This window comes from Hoplias malabaricus, chromosome 4 (genome assembly GCF_029633855.1).
Source record: "Hoplias malabaricus isolate fHopMal1 chromosome 4, fHopMal1.hap1, whole genome shotgun sequence".
Taxonomy (NCBI): Eukaryota; Metazoa; Chordata; class Actinopteri; order Characiformes; family Erythrinidae; genus Hoplias; species Hoplias malabaricus.
In genome coordinates, this window is record NC_089803.1 from 20161213 (window position 1) to 20178787 (window position 17575).

The following is a 17575-nucleotide window of genomic DNA, read 5'->3' on the forward strand; positions in this document are numbered from 1 at the left end:
GTTTTTCAGGATTAACTGATTAACTGCAGGAATTCTTAATGACTGTGTGCTGAATATGTGTGATGCATGCTGGGTACTGTAGTGAGGGTTACACTGCTGCTCTACGGAATACTACAAATCCTGACCAATAACATACAAAATGCTAGATTTAAGCTGTAACGTCCCTCCAGGAAGAAAAAGGGCAGAAAATATATATACTCCCAGAAGCAGGGCTGGACACTGGAACCATTTTGATGTAGCTGAATTGTTTCAGTGCACGTTCAAACAAAGCTGTCATAAGCCTTGGCTACAGTGCTTCCTATGTTTCTACAGAAGCGTCTTTCTGTAACAGTGGTTGCTAAAACAATTTCTAGATTTTCGGAGTGTTAGCTCACCCCTGAAGCATTTGCTCCGTCTGTATTAAATTTAAGTTGGCTCAGGCTGAAAACAGTGACAGGAAAATAAATAAGTCCTTGTCACATATCACGGGTTTCTCTAGAGGTCCGGTTTGCTAGATGGATTGGAGATGATTTTATATATAGCCACTTTCCCTACCCAGATCCTCGAGGTCATAACAAGTTCAGTTCAGTTTCCGTTTTATTTCTGTGGTACTGTTTTACAATGGACACAGTCTCAGAGCGGCATAAACAGAGGCACTTCAAACAGAACTGGGAATAATGCAAAAACAAATGCATATTGTTTCTTACATAAGCCAGTAACCAATATTAAAGTCTCCCAAAGCACTGGGACTGGACTAGTGAAGGTGCTGCAAATACACGTGAATACATGGTGGGAAAGGAGTTCACTCGGAGTGGCTCTTTTCCCAGTACCTGGGGGACCAGCTGTGGTCTCCTTGCTCTAGAACACCTGGCTAATCTTGGCAGCTAATTATCAAGCTTTTGAATCGACAAGTTGAATCAGGTGTGTTCAAGCAGAGAAAACACTAAACTGCTCCAAATTCCCACAGGACTGAGACTGAGCAGAGGCACCCTACTACATCAGCCCCGATATGAAACCTACCATCTAAAGGACCTGCCCCAATATGAAACACATGGTCTATACGTCAGGCATCAATATGAGGTTTATAGTGTGCAGAACCAGCCTCAATAGAAAGTTTATGATCCCTACAGAAATAGATTCAATATGTAGTATACACTCTGTAGGAATAGCATTAAAGTGAAGTATATGGTCTCTAGAAACAGACGCAACGTGTAGCATTTGGCCTACAGGTCTACGAAATCAGCATCAATATAGCCACTGTCTACAGAACCAGTCCCAATGTGTAGCCTATGTTTTTTTGAAACCACATACAAAATGAAGCCTACACTACAGAACCCGTCCCAACATAAAACCCTACAGATCTCATGTGAAGGCTAGTCTACGGCACCAAACCCAATCGAAAAACTATGGATAGAAATCCCACCTAGAGCCACACGGGCAGCAGAGGCATCATAGTTGATCCAGAAGGAGACCCAGGACAGGATGGTGATCAGGATGGAAGGCATGTAAGTCTGCAGGATGAAGTAACCGATGTTCCTCTTCAGTTTAAAGCTCAAAGACAGACGTGGGTATGAACCTGGCCAACAAAGAGAGAGACACCAGTAATCCAGTTTCAGCAAGAGCCTTTTCTTTCAAATACCCAGCACCAAACAAATACAATTCAGTTCTTACAAGCCAAAACATACACATATAAAGATATATATATGAAAACATAACCATTTAATATTTTGTAACACTCAGCTTTATGATCATGAAAGTGTCTTTCTTGCATGAAAGAGCATGAACATTTTTATACTGCAAAACATTGTTAAAGCAACAAACAACATTTTTCCACTGCATGATACCTACTCGATCACACTTGGCTCTACTCAGCTTTTTGCATTTTCATTAGAAATATCTGGTCTCTGGTCCAGGTTCAAATTCTCCTTTATTGAGGGTGGATTAAAGACTCCAGCGAAAGGTGGATGGGGCAACAAAAAAACAAAAAACTTCACCGATGCCTGGAGTTATCTTCAGTCCCAAAACAGAAAACACCACATGAATACACGATGAGTAAACAATGCTTGCGTTACAGCCACCATTGTGGTTTTCAAAGCTTGCGGTTCCTGTTGTCGAGGGTGTTTTGCAATGCCACCAGCTACATTTTGGTGGTGAGCTGCGCTAGTGGAAACAAACCCGGTACCAGGTACCAAAATAGCAAATAGAGCCAAGTAGAGTTGAGAAGAGAAGGTACCATGCAGAGAAAAGCTCCAAAACAGATACTTTTTAAGTCCTCCTCTCTAAACTTTTGGTGGCATATGTGCAGCTGGGGTCTGCATTAATGAAAGAACCCAGGGTTCCCAGAAGAACATTGTCCAGAGAAGTACACTCCCCCCATGGCTTGTCTTCTTCCCATAGGGCAACCGGTCCATCTCTACTTCAGGTGAACGCCAATTAGATACACAGCTGTCGAAGTTATTTTTTTAAGTTACTCACTGGAACAGACACCTCCTTCCATCATTCCATTTTATTTACATTCCATGTACAGCATTCATTATCCAGAGTGACTATAAAAGTCCAGTTCTGGCATCCGCAGGTCTATTGCAGATGATTTTGATAGTGGACAGGGGATGGCATGGGCACTCTGACCAATCTATGGTTACACAGCTTCATACACAGCAGGCGGTGCTGCACTCTATGTTAGGATATGGTTTCTGAGGCTTGTGTTCAGACCAGATGGGATTAGCATTTGTTGTCTTTGTGCATCAGCCATCCCTTTGTTGCCGGTTTGTAGTTTGTCCGTTCTCTGACCACTGTCAATAGGCCCTTTTCCAAATCTTCACTATTTCTCTCACAAACAAGGCATGGAAAATGGGAGCGGACTGTTTGATAACCAACACCTCCCAAACCTGGACATGTGCCATTGTTACAGGACAATCATCATTATTTGCTTCATTTTTGAGGGGTTTTTGAGTGGCTCTTCACTGTAAATGAAACAGACTATAATTAAATCATGCGTTTCCAAAGCAGCACACATTCTCCCACTAATGCACAAGAGGAAGGAACCAAGCTAATCACAAATGACTTGATTCATGGGGTGAATATTTTGCTCTGACAAACACTTCCCAGTCCACTCATGCCTGGGGCGTTTGAACCTGGTCCAAAGTGAGTGAAGATAGAAGTGTCTCCTTTGCCAGCCTGGACCCTGTCTGTCTCTTTTTGTTCCTGAAAGGCAGACCAGTGCTGGTGATAACACACGGCCGAAAAACCCCTCAAAAAACCTCAAATTATGCTCTCTTACTCACTGACTTACTCATCCTGCATGGCTCCCAGGCTGGACAGGGTCATTCTACCACAGCCGTCACAGTGGCAGCAACACTGCGGCTCTGGCCCGTCTCTCTCTTGGCTGTTTGTTGTGGCTGGGGGATGGTGTGTGTGCTGGTGTGTTTGTGGTGTGTACCTGTGGAGAAGACTACATTCTTGGAGATGAGCTTGTAGTCCACAATGGAGAACTGAGGCAGCTCGATGCGCTCCACTCCAGACACTGCTCCGTCTCCTCCTCTCCAGTAGAACTCAATGTCGTCTGTGGTGTAACCGTCTGCAGGGGGAGGAAAAAAAACTATCAGAAAAGGCCAAAGGAGGCAAACTCACAGCGACAGAGGCTCACAGCGTCCCGACATTAGAGGTTTATTTTACTGTGGCTGCTACCTTTGAGACACAAGACAAGTATAAACACACTACTGAGATTATTTATATAAGAGAACCCAGCATGATTTCTAGGCCATTAAATGTTTGTTTTATTATAATCATACACAAGATAAGATGTAAAATATCCTATGCCAATCCATTAGAGCTTCACATAGGGCCCACCCCACTCTCTTCCTACCTGCAGCCACAAAATTCCTGTTGAATCCTACACCTCAACACTAAGGTCGCTGTGGCCATTTATGATCCACTCAAGACCAGCTGTCCTTAACATCTACAGTGACCCATTGAGCCCAACCCATGAGAAACCAAACCATACACTGAATCACTAGCTCTTTACAGGGGTCATCAGGTAGGTACCTCCTCTGATTGCTGAATTAAGCCCACGACACCTCCAGAAGGCTCAACAGTGAAGTCTGGCGTCCCAGACCCACCCCACTCCAAGCCAGCTTTACAGTCCTACTTTACCGTTTACCATCAACAACCGTAAATCCACACTGCCCTCCCTGGTGACTAAGGCAATACCGAGCCCCACTGGCACCGTTAATGCATGCTCAGTGCCATCAGTTCCATTGGATCTTTACGTGCTACATCACTAACCACCACAACAGCACCTCTACAGTGCATTTCCCCAAGTAATCTGTGCTCTCCTCATCCACAACAAGTGACTAGACCTTTCAGCTGTTTCTGATAATTCCTTCACAGCTGCACTCAGTTTCCGGCCCCTGATGCTGAACTGCACAAGCAGGGATGTAACCGACTTGGTAAGTATTAAGATTAAGATATTATTTTGGGGAGACATTTGGGGAGTCCTGATGTACATAATAAATATATACATTGTCAAATATTGCACATATTTATTGGCACTTGTATAACAAAGAAGATAGAACCTAGAGAATATTAGGTGATCAAACGATATAAAATCTAAAAATAATACGTAAAAAGAAACAAATAAAAAGAAACAAATGTTCCTCCCCAAGAAAGACTTGTCACACTGCACCAATTTATATCCCTGCTGTATGTGCTAACTTCTAAAATGAAATATAATTGTAATAATAATAATAACCTACACATACAAAGTGTACAGACAACTTTCCAAAAGGGGTATTATTTCACTATTTTGTCAACAAAGACCATGTTATCTATATGTGTCAAGACAGGCTGCCAAACAGCATCAAATTCTTCTAATGTCTTGGACTGCATTAAGTTATATAACCAGTTTTTAAAAGTGGGAGGGTATTTTCCTTTCCATTTCAGTAATATATAAGCCTCCAATTACCTTATAGTTTAATCCTCTTATTAAAATACAGGTTGGCATGAGCATGGTCCACTAGGCTTTGTCCACATGTTTTCAGACTCCTGCTCATCCAGCACTGAAATGAATGGTATTAACAGGTAGCCTGTCCCTCTCTTTCCTGTATCAACAGCCTCTACTCTCCTTGAAAGGCTTTACACTGAACATTTGGACACTGCTGTTACACACAGCCACGTGAACATTAATCCAATCGATACCGGAGTCTGTTTACTCTTCTAGCCTACACTTGGCACTGAGCATGGTGACTTTAGGATCATATGCAGCTGCCCCGGAGCATCTCATTCATTGATCTCTGTTTTTCTAAGGATGCTACACAGCTACACAGTGCATGGTTGGGCATCTGCGGCAGCAATGAGTGCACTATAATGCAGATGAATTCACTAATTAGAAGGGATGTCTACAAACTTCTGGACGCATATTGTATAACAGCATGGTCATGCTTCATCAGAGACAGTTAATTAATCTAAAAGCTGGCTGAATAGCAAGGCAGGTTAATGCAGTTTATTTTTATATCGTATGTTAATCAGCACTGAGTAAATGGTTTATGGACATTTTTAAAAATAACAAAAAAACAGGAAGATTAACTCTTTACTCACCATTATGAAACAATAACATCTGACATGTTTTTATAATCTCTCTGTCTGACAGAACAGGTGCAAGCATTTATTTCTCACAAATTCTACAATAAACAATAATGCCAATAGAATGGGATCCTCTGAAGCAGCTGCACATGAGCCTAAGGTCACCATGCTCAACGGCAGGTAAAAACCCGCCGGCACTGGGCTATGGAGCTGTGGAACTGCAAATGATGGAGTTCCATCCAATTCCTTTGGGATCCAAAACTAATCATCTAACATCACTACCTGACCTCACTAATGTTTATATTAAACACAGTGTTATAATAAATTATATAACATAATAAATATTGACATTGACATCAGGAGTTGTAAACAGGCTATAATTAAATAATGCAAGGACAGCTTCTCTTCAGGAAAACACACACACACACATATGTTTGAGGCAGTGGGCCATGTTTCTGCTCTCGCCGTGTTACTGTGGATCCTGCTACATCTACTGCAGCGAGCATGCGACTCGTAATGAGAACCAGTGACCTATTTAGTGTTGTAAATAATTAAGAGACAGCTTCTGAATCTTCATGTTTAAGGGCGTCAGCTGTGCAGCACTTAGCGGCCAGGTACCGGCTTAAAAAGCCCTTCCCTTTCCCTTTACACATACAAACACACACACACATACACCCCGAAACACAGCAGTAGCAGGTATGGCTTATTCCCTCTGCTTAATGGAGCAAGATGAGCAGGATGTAAAAAATGATAACAGCAAAGAGGTTTTTGGGACAATCTCGGTGTACACATGCTCTTTACTCATGCCTTCCTCTTAAACAGTGAGGGAGAGAGAGAGAGAGAGAGAGAGAGAGAGAGAGAGAGAGAGAGAGAGAGAGAGAGAGAGAGATTCTGCCACCAAAATGAAAAGCCAGACGCAGCCTGATAAAAACGACAGAAAGAGGCAAAAGGGAGTGAAGAGAGAAAGAGAGAGAAAAGAGAAACAGACTAAAAAAACAGAGAGACAGAAATAGAGACAGAAGAGAGACAAAGAGAAAATAACAGAAAATGGGACAGCGATGGAGAAAGGCTGAAATCTTGACAGAAAAAGACATTAAAGAGAGGGACAGGGAGAAAAGGGGCTAAACATTTGAGAGTTGGAGAAAAGGAAAGAGGGAAATAAAGGAGGGAGGAAGCAAAGAGAATGAGAGAAAGAGAGAGAGAGAGAGAGAGAGAGAGAGAGAGAGAGAGAGCAAGAGCAAGTAACACCAGAAAAAAGAGAGAAAGTGAGACAAACAAAAAAGCAAGAAAGAATGAGAGAGAGAGAGAGAGAGAGAGAGAGAGAGAGAGAGAGAAAGGAGTTTGGGACGCTGGTCATTCGGATTCCATTAAATCCATTATCTCTGTGCCACTGAGTCTGCCTCTGTCAATCGACTGACTGACTTCTGTCAACAGATCACATCACTGTGCTGCAGAGAGAGTGAGAGAAGAGGGAGTGAAATGGGAAACAGAGAGGGATAGAAAGAGAGAGAGAGAGAGAGAGAGGGGGAGAGAGAGAGAGAGAGAGAGAGAGAGAGAGAGAGAAAGAGAGAGAGAGCATGCTGGAAAAGACCCCGGAGGAAAGAAGGCCTTTATTAGCTCCTGCGGGGCAGAATAAGAGATCAGAGCGGATGGGATGGAGAGGAGGAGGAGGATCCAGGGCTGCAATCTCTCCCTCAGAATCACCTCAATTAAAAATGGATCAAGAATCAAGTTTATCAAGGAAAAAAAAAAAACAGGCACAGACCCATGCCTCATTAGGCTTCCTGCTGTAGCACAGAGCTACACACTGAGATTATACACTGTATATACACACAGTGGTTAGATACTCATTGCTGTTATATACTGTAAATAAACACTGCTCTTATACCCTTCAGATACAAACTGTACTGCAGTTACACACTGTAGATACATACCACTGTTATATACTGTACATGCTTCCTAAAGTTCCACACTGAAATCTTACACCACAGATACATCTCACAGTTATACACTGTAGACACTGCAGTAATATGCTACAGATACACACAAGGTTTATACACAATAGACACACACACTACAGTATTACACTGTAGCTACACACTGCAGTTAGTTACACAGTGTATTTATGCACTATAGATACAAACTACAGTTATTCACTGCAGCTGCACACCACTGTATGTAGACTGTATTAAAATACAGATTGCAGGTACACACTGTAAATTTAGACACTGCAGAATACACTAAAGATATTTGCACCAGATGTGCACTGTAGATAGTAGCTACATACTAAAGCTATAGGCTGAAGATACACGATGCAGTTATATAATGGATGCACAAACTTTTTTTTATAAAGATTTATAAAGATTATATACTCTAGATACACAGTGAATTTAGATCATGGAGATACACGCTGCTGTTATATACTGTAGATACACACTGCTGTTATACACTGTAGTTATATACTGTAGATACACACTGCAGTCATTCACTGTAGTTATATACTGTAGATACACACTGCTGTTATACACTGTAGTTATATACTCTAGATACACACTGCAGTCATTCACTGTAGTTATATACTGTAGATACACACTGCTGTTATACACTGTAGTTATATACTCTAGATACACACTGCAGTCATTCACTGTAGTTATATACTGTAGATACACACTGCTGTTATACATTGTAGTTATATACTGTAGATACACACTGCAGTCATTCACTGTAGTTATATACTGTAGATACACACTGCTGTTATACACTGTAGTTATATACTGTAGATACACACTGCAGTCATTCACTGTAGTTATATACTGTAGATACACACTGCAGTCATTCACTGTAGTTACATACTGTAGGTACACGCTGCAGTTTATACACTGTAGTTACATACTGTAGATACACGCTGCAGTTTATATACTGTAGTTATATACTGTAGATACACACTGCTGTTATACACTGTAGTTATATACTGTAGATACACACTGCAGTCATTCACTGTAGTTATATACTGTAGATACACACTGCAGTCATTCACTGTAGTTATATACTGTAGATACACACTGCAGTCATTCACTGTAGTTATATACTGTAGATACACACTGCAGTCATTCACTGTAGTTATATACTGTAGATACACGCTGCAGTTTATACACTGTAGTTATATACTGTAGATACACGCTGCAGTCATTCACTGTAGCTATATACTGTAGATACACGCTGCAGTTTATACACTGTAGTTATATACTGTAGATACACGCTGCAGTTTATATAATGTAGTTATATACTGTAGATACACGCTGCTGTTATACACTGTAGTTATATACTGTAGATACACGCTGCAGTTTATACACTGTAGTTATATACTGTAGATACACGCTGCTGTTATATACTGTAGTTATATACTGTAGATACACACTGCAGTCATTCACTGTAGTTATATACTGTAGATACACGCTGCAGTTTATACACTGTAGTTATATACTGTAGATACATGCTGCTGTTAAACACTGTAGTTATATACTGTAGATACACACTGCAGTCATTCACTGTAGTTATATACTGTAGATACATGCTGCTGTTATACACTGTAGTTATATACTGTAGATACACACTGCAGTCATTCACTGTAGTTATATACTGTAGATACATGCTGCTGTTATACACTGTAGTTATATACTGTAGATACACGCTGCAGTTTATGCACTGTAGTTATATACTGTAGATACACGCTGCTGTTATATACTGTAGTTATATACTGTAGATACACGCTGCAGTTTATACACTAGTTATATACTGTAGATAATGCAGTTATACACTGTAGTTATATACTGTAGATACATGCTGCTGTTATACACTGTAGTTATATACTGTAGATACACGCTGCAGTTTATACACTGTAGTTATATACTGTAGATACACGCTGCTGTTATATACTGTAGTTATATACTGTAGATACACACTGCAGTCATTCACTGTAGTTATATACTGTAGATACACGCTGCAGTTTATACACTGTAGTTATATACTGTAGATACATGCTGCTGTTAAACACTGTAGTTATATACTGTAGATACACACTGCAGTCATTCACTGTAGTTATATACTGTAGATACATGCTGCTGTTATACACTGTAGTTATATACTGTAGATACACACTGCAGTCATTCACTGTAGTTATATACTGTAGATACATGCTGCAGTTTATGCACTGTAGTTATATACTGTAGATACACGCTGCTGTTATATACTGTAGTTATATACTGTAGATACACACTGCAGTCATTCACTGTAGTTATATACTGTAGATACACGCTGCAGTTTATACACTGTAGTTATATACTGTAGATACTGCAGTTATACACTGTAGTTATATACTGTAGATACATGCTGCTGTTATACACTGTAATTATATACTGTAGATACACACTGCAGTTATACACTGCACTTATATAATGCTGGGCTATACTGTAAACACTGAGGCTGATATACATTGTAATTATATAATGCAGTTAAATGCTCTAGTTAAACACTGCATTTATACAATGTAAATATATACTGCAGTTATACACTACATACACATGAGTTTTGTAGACCAGAGATAAATGCTTCAGTTATGCACTGTCGATGAACATTGCAGTTATGACAGTTAACGGTGCTATATGAAGCTTTCAACGTGTTCCATATGTTTTTTAATTTTACTGTGGTGTCTGTGTTTAAATTTACAGGTTCAGTCTGTTCAGCTGCGATGGAAAAGAGCAGGTGGCGACTCTCAGTTTAACAATCTCTATAAACAAACTCTAACAAGCAACAAACCATCAAAGCCTCAGAAGGGAAAACTTTCCCTCACAGCTGAAAGGTTTGTTCATTGCATTATAAAACAAGGCAACGTATATCAGCACTGCTACTGGAGATGGTGTCACATCTGCCTCAGTATCATTATCAGATGTTACTGACCAACAGCATCTGATAATCCGATGTGTATATCTGTATTACATGTGCATTTTGTGTGTGTGTATTTGTTTATGTAAGTGAGAGAGAGAGAGAATGTGTGTGTGTGTGTGTGTGTGTGTGTGAGAGAGAGAGAGAGAGAGAGAGAGAGAGAGAGAGAGAGAGAGAGAGAGAGCATTTGCAAACCACTATTTAGCTTGGTTGGAGCTGTGCTAGTTTTGTAAAGTTTAAGATTGTGAATGTATGTGTGTGTGTGTGTGTGTGTGTGGGAGTGTGAGAATGTGTGTGTGTGTGATCAAATGGAGACCAGGCTGCTCCTCAGCTCCACATCACAGGATCCATGTCTCCATGGAGGTCCATAAAACTCCCACAAAAACTCAGCACTCTCACACAATTACACACAGTAATGACCGAACGCAAAAGGGCCTTCATCCCGATGAAGAGGAGGAAGGCGAGCTTTTGTTGGAGCTGTAATGGTTTAATTTGCTCCGGCAGTTAGCTGGGCCTTCACAAACAACTGAGGTTTTAATAAACCAGTGGGCTTTGGGGGCTGCAGCTTCCAGTCTCTAGGGGGCACTGTGAGCATGATTGCGAAAAGACCCCTGAAGTTATGCCATCGTTCTGCGCTCGGTATTATGCCCATATTAGGAATCCCGGTTCTGAGACCGGGGCTTTTTTTAACCGAAGCTTTGCAACAGCGGAGTCAACAGAGATATGAAGTGATATCACAAGATGAACAACCTCACCAAAATACCCCAAACAAAGCGCCAAGCCAGTAAGGTAGTAAAGTTGCTCTGGTGTCAGGAGCTGGTGTTGTTATATAACACTGTGTAATAGTAGACTTGCTTTTATACTCTCTCTCAGTGCTCGTGAATTTGCGCTTGTGTGTAGCATCTACGTTTCAATACAGCTGCTCGAGATGAGGGTAGGTACATGAGCTTTGCCTGACGTAAACAAGGACTACTGACGTGCAGACTGACCAATTAAATGTTTACAGAGAAGGTTTTCGACCAATAGCGGTAGCTCTACAGTCAGACCGTCCAATCAGAAGATTTTAGGCTACTTCACCACGCCCCCTTCTCACTCAAGCGAACCAATCGGAGTAGGAGAGGGCGGGACTGGTTTGTGAACGAAACGCTTCTCGAAGTTCTATGTAAGCTCTAGAAAAACAAAATCCCGGACGTTTGTGAAATTCGGCGGACATTTTTTAAAGTCTAATAAAGAGGACATGTCCGGGTAAAAGAGGACGTCTGGTCACTCTAATAGATGTAGCATTCCTCATATTTACACTTTTAAATGCCCATATAATTCAGAGAACACGGTGACATTCAGTGAATAAAAGACCACAGGACAAACATCTGGCAGCAATTGTTTTGAATTTAATTAATTCTCGTTAATTTTAACTGGCCTGGAACTCCTGATGTGGACATGACGGGTTAGGGAACAAGCGTGTTGGAAATCTGAAGGAGTGTTGTACTTTTAGAGGATGTGTAGTTTCACAGGGAGCTTTGTCTCCGTTAAAGGGCTGTTACCGGTTAGATCGTGTCCTCAGCCGCAGTTAAGCCCTACGGTGGTGCGTTTACTTCTGCGGGCAGCACCGAATGATAGACCTATAAAATTCATAACAGCATCATAATTCTTGCTCCAATTAGCTCTGAGTCTAAAGCGTGAGATGTATAAACAGAAGCAGTGAATGTTCAGGGGGACAGCTATCAAAATCAGTAAAAGTTGTCGGGGAAGACAATAAATGAAACTATCCTCTAACAAAATGGATAGCTGCACGACTGTACAGCATTTAAATTTGTATTTGTTCATTTCATCCTGCGATATCCTACATATAATAGTTCGTTTAGCATATTTTAATGTACGTGTACACAGACAAACATATGTACAGCATTTAAATACGATATAATCACCCTTTTCTGCCTGTGCCTCTACTACAGCGATGCCTCCATTAAACCTCCTGGATAACTTTTCTTAAGATCTGATGCCATGAACTATTTTTTATTCTATCGACTGTATCTGAAAGGCTCTGTCATGGTGCACAGAGTGGGTAATTACTTGTAACAGTGTGTTTCCTGTCGGACTGATAAATCCCGCTGCACTGAAATGCGCTCACACAGTGAAGCTAATAGCCAATCAGAATGGAACAGACCAAATGACGATATCTGATGCCAGCTTAGCTTACTATAAGCATTAAAAAGTCTGTGAAAATTAAATCCAACTCCAGGGTCCACCACTGAGGAAACACACGGACTTAAATCAGTCGCTTTCTTAATGACTAGAATCTTGCAATTAAATTATTTTCTAGTGTTGTAGACCTACTCTGACTCTGGAGGTCCAACAAATATAAAAATGATTCATTGGGTGTGTGTGTGTGTGTGTTTGTGTGAGTATATATATATATAGCCAAGTAATAATCACAATTATCATAATAATGAGTTAATGTACTTCATAATTAACACTTAACATTTCATAATTATGACTTGCTATCTCACAATAATGAGATCTTATCCTTATTCGTTATTATGTGCAGGGAAGTAGCAAAGCGTAAACGCATGTAAATCCCATTTACACATTTTATACTACAGTTTATTAAGCATTTTAAACTACTATGTCTTTACTGTTATGCATTTAACATCATTTCACACACACACACACACACACACACACACTGGATGTAAACAGTCTGTACACCAACCCCAGGTTTTGTGATTTTTTCTTTAAATTGGAAATTGAGAACAAGAATATTTTTTTCTTTATTCTCTTTATATATTACCTCTTTATTTTATGACAGCATTCAATATTTTTGGGTAGCAGTTTATAGGCATGGTGCACTATGATGTTGCACTCTTCCTTGCAAAAGTGCTCCAAATCTGTCAGAGTGTGAGGGCATCTCCTGTTCACAGCCCTCGTCAGGTCACCCTGCAGATTTCCAGCTGGATTCAGGCCTGGGCTCTGGCGGGGCTGTTCCAAAACTGATCTCCATGTGAAGCTGTTCTTTCGTTGATAAGGAGGTATGTTTTGAGTTGCTGTCATGCTGAAAGATACAATTCCTCTTCATCTTCACTGTGTTAGCAGAGACCTGATATTTTGTTCCAAAACTGACTGATACTTGGAACTGTCCATCATTCTTGAATAAAACCAGGTGAAGAGAAACACCCCCAAAGCACAATGCTGCCACCACCATGCTTCACTGTGTATGTGGTGTCCTTCTGGTGATGTACGTTGTGGACTTATGGCCTTAATGTTCAACCTTGGTCTCATCCGGCAGTAACACATTTCCCAGATAGTTTTTGCTGAATATAGGTTTCTGCAAAATGTAACCGAGCTTGGGATGTTTTACTTTGTAGGAAAAAGCTTCCATCCTGCCACCCTACCCCACAGCCCAGATATACGAAGAATACCGGAGATTGCTGTCGCACGTAGGTGCCAGAAATCCTGCAGCTCCATTAAAGCAGCTATGGGCCACTTGGCAGTCTCCCAGACAAGTTTTCTTCGTGTGTTTTTATTCATTTTGGAGGGCTGTCCAGTTCTTGGTGAAGTCATTGTTGTTCCATATTTTATCCACTTATTGATGACCGTCATCGTTTATAAGAGGGTGTGCACACTTATGCAATTTTAGTTATACTTTCCCCCTCTAAATGATTTCAGTTTGATTTTCAATCAAATTGTTTCTAGGTCACATTAAAGTGGAAATAAACCTGAAAACATTAACCTTGATGTGATATTTACATCAGAAAAACCTGCCATTTTGACCTGCCAGGGGTCTGCAGACTTTTTATATATACTGTATATGTAATGCATTCAGCTTCAAATAGTTCTGATTTACCACCCATTTTAGACAAAACATCCTGGTCCCTCTTAAAGCTGGTTACAAACTTAGGAGTCCAACTAAAAGTCACCATAATAAAACCTAATAAACTCTTACAATCTGCTGTAAAGTCGCCTATCATCTAAACTGTCAGAAGATTATTACTTCTATGTTTAGTGTATAAACAATTAAGGCAAAAACATAGCCTTTACTTTGCATTTGGTTTGGTTTATTTCCTAAATATGGCTTCACTAAATTTAATTATTAATTATTAATTAACTATTACTCACCTTTTATAGAGTTTAGGAATCACTTCCTTTGTTTTATATTTTGACCACTCTGATTATGACATATCTTTTATGAGAAAATGTCTACAGTTGGCTGAAATGGGCTTCGGTAAAACAATAGAATAGAACTGCATCTGCTGAAACTTAAGTAAAATGTATTTTCAGTTGAATGATTTTCATTACATTTTTTAAATGTTTGTAGAAAACATATTCTTCACTGTAATGCTGTCTTGTCTATTTACCTGAACCTGAAAGCTGGATGTATTTAGTGAACTTCATCACTGTCCGGTGAGAGCCACAGTGACGGTGTGTTCCAGTCTTTTCTGCAGTTTTAACCCTTTGCCTCTCATTCCACTGGAAGGTTTTGAAGGTCATTTGCAGCTCATTGATTTGTTCATAAGTCACTGCATCAGCAATGTGTTTGGTCTGTGAGCGATACTTTAGGTGTAATCAACACATTCAAGGCTGGATCATAGCTGCAACTAAACTGAGTTTGAACAAGAGAGCTGCCAATGCCCTTACAGCTCTGTTTCTGAAATAGAAGAACACAGTACACTGGCAAATTCTACACATTACCAGACACAAACTATAGATGAGAAAAAAGAAATGTTATAAACATTAAGACGCTACACCAAAAGCCATTTCGATTTTGCACGCACTCCATCAAGATCTAGGGTTAACTTTGGCCTGAAACTGTGATGTAATGGTGGGTGTGGAGCAGTTAAGGATAAATCCAGTGACTGCAGACTGAGCAGTTGTGGACACCTCGAATGACGGCAAGACAAAGGCGGGTTGTTTTTTTCAGTCATGCCCCTAAAACCCACTGACGTCACAGCACACACGCTACCCAGAGACTTCGCTCGGAGATTAGCTGGAGAAGCGACATTGTTTTCATCAACAGAGAAACGAGCTGGCCGTACTCTTTAGAAAACAAGCCATTCATGTTCAAATGTTATTAACACATTTACTTTTGACAACACACAAGTACTGAACTAGAGAGAGAGAGAGAGAGAGAGAGAGAGAGAGAGAGAGAGAGAGAGAGAGAGGGATTACAAAAGAGATTGACAGATAGAAACACAGCAGGAAAAGAAAAGAGGAAAAAGAAATAAAGAATTGATTGGGAATTAAAATCACAGAGAGGGAGGTGGTGAGGGAGAGATTTGTAATTATTGTTGCATTTATTATTTTTTTTAATATTGTGTAGTTTTGTAATGCTTTGGCAATGTTTTTGTCGTAAGAAAAAGAAAAGGTAGAAAAAAACAGACAAATGATTAGCAATTTAATATGATGAGAGAGAGAGAGAGAGAGAGAAAAGAGAGAGAGAGAAGAGAGCGAGAGAGAAGAGAGAGAGAGAGAAGAGAGAGAGAGAGAGAACGAGAGGAGAGAGAGAGAGAGAGAGAGAGAAAGAAGAGAGAGAGAAGAGAGAGAGAAAGAAGAAAGAGAGAGAGGAGAGAGAGAGAGAGAGAGAGAGAGAGGAGAGAGAGAGAGAGAGGAAAGAGAGAGAGAGAAGAGAGAGGAGAGAGAGAGAGAGAGGAGAGAGAGAGAGAGAGAGAGAGAGAGAGAGAGAGAGAGAGAGAGAGAGAGAGGGAGAGAGAAGGAGAGAGAGAGAGAGAGAGAGAGAGAGAGAGAGAGAAGAGAGAGAAGAGAGAGAGAGAGAGAGAGAGAGAGAGAGAGAGAGAGAGAGAGAGAGAGAGAATTACTCACAGCTTTCAATCTCCAGTGTGCAGTTTTGCTCATCCAGTGGGTAGCGTCTCAGGTCCATCATGCAGGCCGCAGTGGTGGTGATCCTGAATGCAGAATAGACACACAAACACACACACACACACACACACACACACACACACACACACACACACACACACACACACACACACACACACAAGGATTACTGACTCCTTTCAAGGACACTAGGGACACAAACAGAGCTGAAGTACATCCCCTTCAACACTACTCTGAATTTCTCCTCACACCCTCCTCCCACCGACACACAGGTTTGTATCTTGTGTAACAATGTCCCAGAACTTTATTTATATGTGAGTACAGCACCCTTTGTGTTGTTAATTGCAGTCAAAGCTGCCATTAAGAACAAGTTATTAATTTATCATCAAAAGCAGAACACACATTTAACAGAAAAGTTCACAGAAGCCTTGATAATTAAACGTAAATTACTGCATTCTTTGCCTTTCTTATATCATCTGTTACTTTCAAGGAACGTTCTAGTTTTTCAAAGAAATCTGCAGAGTTTTCCCCCACACCTCTAAAGTTCAGAATTAAAAGTTGGTTGCATTGTCTGCTTCTCATACTCCCAATAATCTCACATTCAGTGATGCTGATGTCATTGTGCGACTAGTCCATTGTCCTGAGAACACCAGACGCTCCCGAGTTTAAGCTGGAAATGTTCTTCTTGTGTTTCTGTTTCCTTTTCCCATCTTATAATAATAATCCAAACTATCCCTGCTATCTTTGGCCGTTTAGTGGGTGTCCTGACCTTAGAAGAACAGGGGAAAAGTGGGCTACAAAAGTTGAGCAACAGATGGACTACAGTCTGTAATTGTAATAATAAATAATAAAAATATTAATAAATGTAACACCTGTAATACTACAGAACATAGCTGAAAATGCTTCAGAATTAAAATAACAACAGAAACATGTAAGTAAAACAGTATTTTGCAGTAGAACTATACAATGCTGCGGTATGTTCCGTGGAGCTGATAAAATTTACAATGAGCGTAGATAAAAGAAAGTCATCATTCATTCGTTCATTCATTATCTGTAACTGCTTATCCAGTTCAGGTTCGGGGTGGGTCCAGAGCCTACCTGGAATCATTGCGCGCAAGGCAGGAACACACCCTGGAGGGGGCGCCAGTCCTTCACAGGGTGACACACACTCACACATTCACACCTACAGACACTTTTGAGTCGTCAATCCACCTACCAACGTGTGTTTTTGGACTGTGGGAGGAAA

General features: G+C 40.5%; 1 protein-coding gene across 2 annotated transcripts in view; it reads right to left on the minus strand.

The window, feature by feature from the left end:
- gabrb2a (gamma-aminobutyric acid type A receptor subunit beta2a) overlaps nt 1-17575 on the minus strand; it is an 80569-nt gene that overhangs the window by 12550 nt on the left and 50444 nt on the right. For both annotated transcript variants that reach the window (XM_066669089.1, XM_066669088.1), the window contains exons 5-7: nt 16315-16397; nt 3419-3556; nt 1403-1555 (exon numbers count right to left, since the gene is read on the minus strand). In XM_066669089.1, coding sequence (XP_066525186.1) covers nt 1403-1555; nt 3419-3556; nt 16315-16397 — 374 coding nt within the window. The remainder of the gene's footprint in view (nt 1-1402; nt 1556-3418; nt 3557-16314; nt 16398-17575) is intronic.